At 41.2% G+C, this 11,916-nt stretch overlaps 1 protein-coding gene across 1 annotated transcript in view; it reads right to left on the reverse strand.

Moving 5' to 3' along the window:
• Positions 1–11,678, reverse strand: part of LOC103513085 (mitochondrial chaperone BCS1) — a gene marked incomplete at its 3' end in the record, with an annotated part of 16,907 nt that extends 5,229 nt beyond the window's left edge. The window contains 3 exon segments of the mRNA XM_026826377.1: positions 10,378–10,459; positions 10,899–11,118; positions 11,375–11,678. Of these exon segments, the coding sequence (XP_026682178.1) occupies positions 10,378–10,459; positions 10,899–11,118; positions 11,375–11,477 (405 nt within the window).
• Between the last annotated feature and the right edge of the window lie 238 nt (positions 11,679–11,916).

Consider the following 11,916-nt stretch of genomic DNA (forward strand, 5'->3'; position numbering starts at 1 on the left):
GAAGCACTAATACTAATACTAATCACTATTCTGATTCACATGGCCAGAAATTCAACCAATAATTTGCAAAGACATTTTTCAGTTCAGCAATGGTCAGTCCATCCTATTTCTATAGATTTTTCATCAAAACAAACACATAAAAGGAACGAGGAAAAATAAACCCAATCATGGGAGGTTTTTTGAAAGAGGTTTTTTCGTGGGCTCGAAATTTGAAAAATTTCCAAGTTGATTAAAAATTTAAAAATAAAAGCGTAGGTATTGAATTTTTACTGTAGGAATATATTTTTCAAATAATATTAATCGATTTTTATTTTTTCATTAATTGTACTCTTTTATTAAAAGATTTTAAAAGCCTTTAGCAAGTGTATTTGCATGATGTGAACGGGCCCTACTACCCGAGTACAATTTTTCTCTGTGGTAAATTTTTCTCTGTGGCTGTTATCAGGAAAATTTTAACCGCCCTTTTTGAATTTTCTGAATGTGAAGAAATGAAAATTTTTGGAAAGTCCTGCAGAAATTCGAAGAAAAGCCACTTGAACTGAAGATTGTTGGTGAAAAACTCTTTTAAAACTGAAGTAATAGTAAAACCAGCTACCAACATCATCGTTTTTGAAACATGTCGAAGAGTGTACTTGTCAGTAAGTAGTCCATCCAGAAATACTTTATAACTGAAGTGTCTGTCTCAAAACATCCATCGAAGAGCGACCATTCTGCAATGCTTTCATGTCTACTAGAGACTTCCTGCAGTAAGTACCTCTGCCGCAGTCCTGAAGAGATGTGATCTAACCTAACCTAACCTAGATGTGCTACATCTTTAGAAAGTAGAAAGTGAAATTTCATTTGACCAAATTTCGGAAAAAGTCTGGAGTCGGCTTGAATCATACGATATGGTCAAGTCAGCCGTTTCGGATTCTGTGTAGTGATAAGTACTAGGGGGGCGGGACACAATACTGTGTGTTATGCTAAAGCATGGGTAGGGAGGGGACATAATACTACTCTGTGTCATGCTAAAGATTGAGTGGGTAGGGACACAATGCTCTGTCTTTTGCAAAAACTGTAAAAAGACAGTGTTGTCACAACTTTTTTTCATGGGTGGGGGAGCCTAATCGTCCATAAACACTAATAAAATCATTTCCCTTTCCTACTTCAAAGATCAGGATCATTCTGCTGAGCCAGTAAAATAAAAACTTAAGTTTAATGACTTTGCTTGGACTCAAACCAGCAATCTCCAGACTCAATCACACTAACTTGAAGACTAAAACTAGATTGCCAGCCTAGTTAGTTTTTGATGGTAGCACATCTGCCTTGTAAGTGCTAGGTTGCTGGTTTGATTCTCCACCTGGGACAGATTTTATCCTAAACAGATTAGTTTGTTCTTAGAACAGCTGGCTTTCTCCTATCCTGTCTTCATTTTTGGGACAATAGGACCATAGCAGTCCCCTCCAATAAACCTCTTAAAAAAAAAAAAAAAAAAAAAAAAAAATTTTTTTTTTATAATAAACTGAATATTAAACAAATTAGGTACCTAGGTACATAGGTATTCTTTAACCACGATCGAATAAACAGAGGGCTAAAAAGGATGGTGGGATTCGGACCTTCTGCATGGCAAGCAAGCGCGTTACCACTGGACCAACCGTGCCCCCTAGATCGAGGGATTTTTTAAAGGGATTTTAAAGAGGGAGTAGACCAGGTTAGTCTGGCTGAAGGACTTTAAACAGGGAGAAGACCAGCCTGAAATTTCGATGCCTCCCTAGCTAGTTAGGGCGGGTAGCACGTCTGCCTTGAAAATGCTAGGTCATGAGTTTGATTCCTGTACGGGCCGGATTTTGTTATAAACAGATAGGATTTATTCTCGGAACGGCTGGCTTTCTTCTATCCTGCCCTTCTCTCTTCGATTTCGGGACGATAAGACCTTGGCAGTTACAGTTCTATCAAACCTCTAAAAAAGAAAAAGTTCTCAGAACGAATGCTTTTCTCCTATCCTGTCTTTTTCTCTTAGATTTCGGGACGATAAGACCTTGGCAGTTACAGTTCTCTCTATCAAACCTCAAAATAATAATAATAATAATAAATAAATAAAAAAAATAAAATAAAGTTCTCAGAACGAATGCTTTTCTCCTATCCTGTCTTTTTCTCTTAGATTTCGGGACGATAAGACATCCGGTGTTACAGTTTCCTCAAAAAAAAAAAAAAAAAAAAAAAAAAAAAAAAACAAGAAAAAAACTTGAATAGGAAAGGTAAAACGAGAATATGAACAAATGTAAAAAAAAAAAAAAAAGGAAAATGGAAATGGAAGGGGGAGATAAAGAGAAATTAGGGGAGAAAAGGGGAAAGGGGAGAGGGAGAGAGAAAAATGGGCGTGGTCCGCCACGGGGCATGGAAAATTGAGTTGAGTAGGTAATTATTGACTAAATTAAGTAATTTTTAAGTAGATTTTAATTATTCAGTAAGTACATAGTAAAAGTGGTTTTTATAAAGGGGTCTTTACTAGATGGGCTCATACCCCATCAGTGTGGTATGTAAGAAATAGTATTTAATTTTAAGTTGCAGGGTTCGATCCCCTGACGAGGAATTGTTATCTTGGAAAAGGGAATTGTGATGTTTTTCCAGTTGAATAGGCTTTTATTAGGAAAGTACTGGGTTCAAACCCCAGCAATTGTGTATAGAAATGGTGAAAGTTGGTTTTTTTATTAGGAAAGTACTGGGTTCAAACCCCAGGAATTGTGTGCAGAGATAGTGAAAAATGCTATCTTTTTAGAAGTAGGTACCTAGTAAGTAGGTATGTACAACCTACACCTCTGGTACTGTTAAGTACCTTGATTTTACTATCCTTCTTCTGGGTTTCGAACCACAGTCACACAGTTTCTTTATAAACTCAATCAACAATGCACTATGAAAAACAAATTCAGTGAAAACTCAAAAGTACTACACGCCACTGGTGCGAACAAGGAAAATCAGAATCTAAAAATAGAGCTTGTGGGAAAGTAAAATTTGAAAGTTTCTCAGGCACCCTTGCTAGGTACCTACCTGCTGAATTTGGTTTAAAGCCGACTCCACACTTTTTGATTTTGGTTTTATCGATAGCTTTCAAAATAGAAAGTAAAAATTAGAAAGTAATCATTTCGAGAATGTGTGTGTGTGAATTTGGTTGTTCTCAACTTAGTTATTCATTAGAATCATTATTCGTGAGTAATTAGCAAAATAATTGGGGGTTGCTACAGAGTGCTTTGTAAGCTGACAGGCGTGAGTTCAATACCTGTTTAGGTCGAGAAAAGAGGAGGAATAGGTACGTTTTGCTAGATACGAATACAACGACTTACTAACTTACTTATCAACTTATCTACACTTACTCTCATGTTTAGGAACGAGAATAGAAATTATCTTCCTCGTTTCTCTTGGGGTGGGGGAATAACATTTTTTTTATATATATATTTTATATTGAATATTTGTATTTCACTTTTTTTATTATTATTATTATGTAATTTGTTACCTACCATTTTGTACTTTATGATTCAAATATGTAAATAAAGTGGTGCAATATTAAACTGTTGAGATAATGGGACTACATGTCCTAATTCGACAGTCTAAATAAAGCACTAATACTAATACTAATAATCTGATTCACACTATTCTGATTCACATGGCCAGAAATTCAACCAATAATTTGCAAAGACATTTTTCAGTTCCGCAATGGTCAGTCCATCCTATTTCTATAGATTTTTCATCAAAACAAACACATAAAAGGAACGAGGAAAAATAAACCCATAATAATAAATCAATCTTTAGAAAGTAGAAAGTGAAATTTCATTTGACCAAATTTCGGAAAAAGTCTGGAGTCGGCTTGAATCATACGATACTCGAAGGGAGTCACGTGGACCAATCAGAATCGAGGAAAATTTGTACGTGGCAAACTTTAGCTTTCTACGCATTTGGAATCGGCTACCAAGTTCAGTCAGTTCTCGGCCAGCGGTTGATCGAATCAGTCAAAGTTGTGATCTTTTAGAATTTTTTTCAACTTTCAATTTTTAAAACGCAATAATGATAAATCAACTTAAAATCAAGATAAAATCAATTTTTTTTAACATTTTTTTTCGGTTCGTTCGTTTTCGTTAGTGTGGTGCTTTTCATAACGTAAGTAAATCAAGGTGTCTACTGACAAAGGGTGGGTTACCCAGGAATCGGCTAGCAAGATCAGTTCAGTTCTCGGCCAGCGGTTGATCGGGTCAGTCAAAGTTGTGATCTTTTAGATTTTTTTTTCAACTTTCAATTTCTAAAACGCAATAATGATAAATCAACTTAAAATCAACATAAAATCAATTTAACATTTTTTTCGGTTCGTTCGTTTTTGCAGTGTGGTGCTTTCTTAACGTAAGTAAATCAAGGTGTCTACTGACAAAGGGTGGGTTACCCGTAGGGGACACACCCGGGGTACAGTACCAGGGGTGGATGGTACGTACCTCAAACGGATTGGAGGCATGAAATGCCTTCGTCCAGGGATGGCTTGTAGGAGTAGAGATCTAAAGGGTAACAATAGTAATGGGGAAAATGGGAAATTAGTTATGGGGAAAATGGGAAATTGAGTAGCACGTGGTCTTAATATAATGGGCTTGGTCCGCCACGTGGCATGTAAAATTAAGTTAAGTAGGTAATTATTGACTAAATTAAGTAATTTTTAAGTAGATTTTAATTATTCAGTAAGTACATAGTAAAAGTGGTTTTCATAAAGGGGTCTTTACTAGATAGGCTAATACCCCATCAGTGTGGCATGTAGTATTAGATACCTAGTACCTAAGTAACACGTGGTCTTTACAACATGGGCTCACACCCCACCAATGTGGCATGTATTTTCATATAAATAAATAAAATTTAATAAAACAGGCTTTAATATATGTTCAAAATGTAATTTAAAATACCTTTAGCACATTTTGACGATATTAAACCTGTTTTTTTTTTTCTTTTTTTTTTAATGTAATATTAGGAAGTAAGTAGTACAAGATGGGCTCATACCCCATCAGTGTGGTATGTAAGAAATAGTAGGTATTTATTTTTAAGTTGCAGGGTTCGATCCCCTGACGAGGAATTGTTATCTTGGAAATGGGAATTGTGATGTTTTTCCAGTTGAATAGGCTTTTATTAGGAAAGTACCTACTGGGTTCAAACCCCAGGAATTGTGTGCAGAGATAGTGAAAGTTGGTTTTTTTATTAGGAAAGTACTGGGTTCAAACCCCAGGAATCGTGTAGAGACATAGTGAAAGTTGGTTTTTTATTAGGAAAGTACCTACTGGGTTCAAACCCCAGGAATCGTGTAGAGACATAGTGAAAGTTGTTTTTACTTTCTATTACCCTTACGTATAGGGAACCTATACAAGGTAATGAGAAAGTATTGCAATCGGTCCAAATTTTCAAAATCGATTTTTTTATTAGGAAAGTACTGGGTTCAAACCCCAGGAATTGTGTGCAGAGATAGTGAAAGTTTTTTTTTTTTTTGGGGAAAGTACTGGGTTCGAACCCCAGGAATCGTGTAGAGACATAGTGAAAGTTGGTTTTTTATTAGGAAAGTACTGGGTTCGAACCCCAGGCATTGTCTGCAGAGATAGTGAAAGTTGGTTTTTTTATTGGGAAAGTACTGGGTTCAAACCCCAGGAATTGTCTGCAGACATAGTGAAAGTTGGTTTTTTATTAGGAAAGTACTGGGTTCAAACCCCAGGAATCGTGTAGAGAAATGGTGAAAGTTGGTCTAAGTTCTCTGTCACTCTCCTGCCCGGGTGGGAAAGCGACATAGTTCTCTGTGTCACTCTCTAACTTGGGAATGAGATTGACATAGTTCTCTGTGCCACTCTCTAACTCGGGTGGGAGAGAGACAGTTCTCTGTCACTCTCCTGCCCGGGTGGGAAAGCGACATAGTTCTCTGTGTCACTCTCTAACTTGGGAATGAGATTGACATAGTTCTCTGTGCCACTCTCTAACTCGGGTGGGAGAGAGACAGTTCTCTGTCACTCTCCTGCCCGGGTGGGAAAGCGACATAGTTCTCTGTGTCACTCTCTAACTTGGGAATGAGATTGACATAGTTCTCTGTGCCACTCTCTAACTCGGGTGGGAGAGAGACAGTTCTCTGTCACTCTCCTGCCCGGGTGGGAAAGCGACATAGTTCTCTGTGTCACTCTCTAACTTGGGAATGAGATTGACATAGTTCTCTGTGCCACTCTCTAACTCGGGTGGGAGAGAGACAGTTCTCTGTCACTCTCCTGCCCGGGTGGGAAAGCGACATAGTTCTCTGTGTCACTCTCTAACTTGGGAATGAGATTGACATAGTTCTCTGTGCCACTCTCTAACTCGGGTGGGAGAGAGACAGTTCTCTGTCACTCTCCTGCCCGGGTGGGAAAGCGACATAGTTCTCTGTGTCACTCTCTAACTTGGGAATGAGATTGACATAGTTCTCTGTGCCACTCTCTAACTCGGGTGGGAGAGAGACAGTTCTCTGTCACTCTCCTGCCCGGGTGGGAAAGCGACATAGTTCTCTGTGTCACTCTCTAACTTGGGAATGAGATTGACATAGTTCTCTGTGCCACTCTCTAACTCGGGTGGGAGAGAGACAGTTCTCTGTCACTCTCCTGCCCGGGTGGGAAAGCGACATAGTTCTCTGTGTCACTCTCTAACTTGGGAATGAGATTGACATAGTTCTCTGTGCCACTCTCTAACTCGGGTGGGAGAGAGACAGTTCTCTGTCACTCTCCTGCCCGGGTGGGAAAGCGACATAGTTCTCTGTGTCACTCTCTAACTTGGGAATGAGATTGACATAGTTCTCTGTGCCACTCTCTAACTCGGGTGGGAGAGAGACAGTTCTCTGTCACTCTCCTGCCCGGGTGGGAAAGCGACATAGTTCTCTGTGTCACTCTCTAACTTGGGAATGAGATTGACATAGTTCTCTGTGCCACTCTCTAACTCGGGTGGGAGAGAGACAGTTCTCTGTCACTCTCCTGCCCGGGTGGGAAAGCGACATAGTTCTCTGTGTCACTCTCTAACTTGGGAATGAGATTGACATAGTTCTCTGTGCCACTCTCTAACTCGGGTGGGAGAGAGACAGTTCTCTGTCACTCTCCTGCCCGGGTGGGAAAGCGACATAGTTCTCTGTGTCACTCTCTAACTTGGGAATGAGATTGACATAGTTCTCTGTGCCACTCTCTAACTCGGGTGGGAGAGAGACAGTTCTCTGTCACTCTCCTGCCCGGGTGGGAAAGCGACATAGTTCTCTGTGTCACTCTCTAACTTGGGAATGAGATTGACATAGTTCTCTGTGCCACTCTCTAACTCGGGTGGGAGAGAGACAGTTCTCTGTCACTCTCCTGCCCGGGTGGGAAAGCGACATAGTTCTCTGTGTCACTCTCTAACTTGGGAATGAGATTGACATAGTTCTCTGTGCCACTCTCTAACTCGGGTGGGAGAGAGACAGTTCTCTGTCACTCTCCTGCCCGGGTGGGAAAGCGACATAGTTCTCTGTGTCACTCTCTAACTTGGGAATGAGATTGACATAGTTCTCTGTGCCACTCTCTAACTCGGGTGGGAGAGAGACAGTTCTCTGTCACTCTCCTGCCCGGGTGGGAAAGCGACATAGTTCTCTGTGTCACTCTCTAACTTGGGAATGAGATTGACATAGTTCTCTGTGCCACTCTCTAACTCGGGTGGGAGAGAGACAGTTCTCTGTCACTCTCCTGCCCGGGTGGGAAAGCGACATAGTTCTCTGTGTCACTCTCTAACTTGGGAATGAGATTGACATAGTTCTCTGTGCCACTCTCTAACTCGGGTGGGAGAGAGACAGTTCTCTGTCACTCTCCTGCCCGGGTGGGAAAGCGACATAGTTCTCTGTGTCACTCTCTAACTTGGGAATGAGATTGACATAGTTCTCTGTGCCACTCTCTAACTCGGGTGGGAGAGAGACAGTTCTCTGTCACTCTCCTGCCCGGGTGGGAAAGCGACATAGTTCTCTGTGTCACTCTCTAACTTGGGAATGAGATTGACATAGTTCTCTGTGCCACTCTCTAACTCGGGTGGGAGAGAGACAGTTCTCTGTCACTCTCCTGCCCGGGTGGGAAAGCGACATAGTTCTCTGTGTCACTCTCTAACTTGGGAATGAGATTGACATAGTTCTCTGTGCCACTCTCTAACTCGGGTGGGAGAGAGACAGTTCTCTGTCACTCTCCTGCCCGGGTGGGAAAGCGACATAGTTCTCTGTGTCACTCTCTAACTTGGGAATGAGATTGACATAGTTCTCTGTGCCACTCTCTAACTCGGGTGGGAGAGAGACAGTTCTCTGTCACTCTCCTGCCCGGGTGGGAAAGCGACATAGTTCTCTGTGTCACTCTCTAACTTGGGAATGAGATTGACATAGTTCTCTGTGCCACTCTCTAACTCGGGTGGGAGAGAGACAGTTCTCTGTCACTCTCCTGCCCGGGTGGGAAAGCGACATAGTTCTCTGTGTCACTCTCTAACTTGGGAATGAGATTGACATAGTTCTCTGTGCCACTCTCTAACTCGGGTGGGAGAGAGACAGTTCTCTGTCACTCTCCTGCCCGGGTGGGAAAGCGACATAGTTCTCTGTGTCACTCTCTAACTTGGGAATGAGATTGACATAGTTCTCTGTGCCACTCTCTAACTCGGGTGGGAGAGAGACAGTTCTCTGTCACTCTCCTGCCCGGGTGGGAAAGCGACATAGTTCTCTGTGTCACTCTCTAACTTGGGAATGAGATTGACATAGTTCTCTGTGCCACTCTCTAACTCGGGTGGGAGAGAGACAGTTCTCTGTCACTCTCCTGCCCGGGTGGGAAAGCGACATAGTTCTCTGTGTCACTCTCTAACTTGGGAATGAGATTGACATAGTTCTCTGTGCCACTCTCTAACTCGGGTGGGAGAGAGACAGTTCTCTGTCACTCTCCTGCCCGGGTGGGAAAGCGACATAGTTCTCTGTGTCACTCTCTAACTTGGGAATGAGATTGACATAGTTCTCTGTGCCACTCTCTAACTCGGGTGGGAGAGAGACAGTTCTCTGTCACTCTCCTGCCCGGGTGGGAAAGCGACATAGTTCTCTGTGTCACTCTCTAACTTGGGAATGAGATTGACATAGTTCTCTGTGCCACTCTCTAACTCGGGTGGGAGAGAGACAGTTCTCTGTCACTCTCCTGCCCGGGTGGGAAAGCGACATAGTTCTCTGTGTCACTCTCTAACTTGGGAATGAGATTGACATAGTTCTCTGTGCCACTCTCTAACTCGGGTGGGAGAGAGACAGTTCTCTGTCACTCTCCTGCCCGGGTGGGAAAGCGACATAGTTCTCTGTGTCACTCTCTAACTTGAGACTGAGATTGACATAGTTCTCTGTGCCACTCTCTAACTCGGGTGGGAGAGAGACAGTTCTCTGTCACTCTCCTGCCCGGGTGGGAAAGCGACATAGTTCTCTGTGTCACTCTCTAACTTGGGAATGAGATTGACATAGTTCTCTGTGCCACTCTCTAACTCGGGTGGGAGAGAGACAGTTCTGTCACTCTCCTGCCCGGGTGGGAAAGCGACATAGTTCTCTGTGTCACTCTCTAACTTGGGAATGAGATTGACATAGTTCTCTGTGCCACTCTCTAACTCGGGTGGGAGAGAGACAGTTCTGTCACTCTCCTACCCGGAAACTGCTACACTCTCCTAGGAAAGGGACATAGTTCTCTGTGTTCCGCTAAAGATCGGTTGGAAAGGAGACACGGTTCTCTGTGTCACTATCCCACGAGGTCTGTTCAATATCCTGTCTGCCACACCACTATCCAGTACCACCGAATTGAGAGGTCTACGCCGCTTTGGGTGACCGAATGGACGCCATTCAGAGCCAAGCGCTGTGTACATGACTGTCTTGCCCTCGTATTGCTTTAGTGCTAACGTGCGAGCTGAAAGAGAGAAGAAACGGAGTGATACCATGAAATAAAATAAATCAAACTAGTGATTCAGTGAACTCAGAAAAAGGGTCAATCTGGGCCCCCCAAAGGTCCAATGGGGTCCAAAGTTCATTGAGCAAACGTACTTTATGTGTTTGACATATTTGGGAAATTTTATCAAACTTGGACAGACTGTTTGACAGTTATGGCAACTGTTTGGGTTTCTGCATAAAAAGCTTATAGGTATTATATCTTCTTCTTCTTTTTTTTTTTTTTTTTTTTTTTTTTTTGGATCATTTTAAGCCCAATCTGAAGATTAGGTGTAGGGGCTAGAGAGCCCTAAAGGATGGGTTAAGCTTCTACGAATCTACGAGATATGGTTCGTTCTAGGAGCGGCTAGGTTTTTCCTATCCTGACCTTCTTGTCTCTTCGATCTCAGAACGATAACACCTCCGTTGTTACAGTTAGTTACTGTTTCCCATGGGATGCCTTGCTGTATATCCAAGGTGGTGGATTCTCGAGATCTTTCAACACGAATCCAGTTCCCTTGGTAACTGAAAAATAATATAAAGCCCTAGAGTTTAAGATAAACACAAAAAAGAACTGACAAATTGATATCACCACCCAATGATTATTATTATTCTTGACACTTTTTTTTTTTTAATGTTGATAGATTCATTTAGAACTTACATTGTGTAGGGTCTAGATTTAAAACGAAAATTTGTGTAATCAAATTATATCATTAACAAAATTCCATGCCTCAGCTGAGATTGAACCCACCACACTTATTATTGACGCTTTTTTTTTTTTTTTAATGTTGATAGATTCATTTAGAACTTACATTGTGCAGGGTCTAGATTTAAAACGAAAATTTGTGTAATCAAATTATATCATTAACAAAATTCCATGCCTCAGCTGAGATTGAACCCACCACACCATTATTTGAACAGCAATTGAATGTAATTTTACCTGAAGACATAAGTGTCAATTTACCTGAACAAATGAGTGCCTATGCTGGGTATGAAGTCATATTTCGTTTTCACGTAACCTGTGTCAAATTTCTCAAAGCTAGTTTCCACACTCAGATGTTGAGTTTTCTTTGCACCCCGCACAGTAATCCAATGTAGAAGCCAGTGGTAGCTTTTGTCACGACAGGGGATTTCCAACGTAATCATGTAGTGACGTCTGAACAGGATTGTTCCAATTTGAGCCCCTGGAAACAAATAACCATAATTATTCATGATAATTTTGAATAATAATAATAAATTGGTGGGAGAAAAAAACTCAAGATGTTTGATAGAGGGAGCTGTATTAAAGGTCTTGGAGGAGGACAGGTTAGGAGAGAGGAAGCCATTCTGAGAATAAACCTAGTCTGTTTAGGATAAACATTGCCATGGCTGGGAATTGAACCCGCGACCTAGCACTTGCAAGTTTAGCTCAATTTGTCATACTGGCAAAAGTCTACTCACCTTTTCTTAGAATGGCTGCTCCAGCTCCTAAGCCAAAGAGACCAAATCCAGCCCCAAAATATGGATTGGTGGACAAGGAATCTATCAATTCCATAAACGGCATTGTAAAGAAATGATGTAACTATCACAAACTCTGAAGGGTCATTTTTCTCTGATTTTTCCAAGTTTTCACCCTAGTTGATCACATTAAACCAAGACATTATCTAACGATTTAAACAGCGGAAATATCAATTAAACCATATTTAAATCATTATTCTCCTAAATTAACCGGAAAAACACTGCAGCACTTGCGGCTTGCCTGTCTTGCCTTATCAGTTTATCAAAGAAATTTGAATTTTCGCGCTTCATTCGATTGTCATGTGGCCACAGAGAAAAATCATGGGAGGTTTTTTGAAGTAAACAGCGGAAATATCAATTAAACCATATTTAAATCATTATTCTTCTAAATTAACCGGAAAAAACACTGCAGCACTTGCCTGTCTTGCCTTCTTATCAGTTTATCAAAGAAATTTGAATTTCCGCGCTTCATTCGATTGTCATGT

The sequence above is a fragment of the Diaphorina citri genome, unplaced genomic scaffold (genome assembly GCF_000475195.1).
Source record: "Diaphorina citri unplaced genomic scaffold, Diaci psyllid genome assembly version 1.1 scaffold922, whole genome shotgun sequence".
NCBI classification, from domain to species: Eukaryota; Metazoa; Arthropoda; class Insecta; order Hemiptera; family Psyllidae; genus Diaphorina; species Diaphorina citri.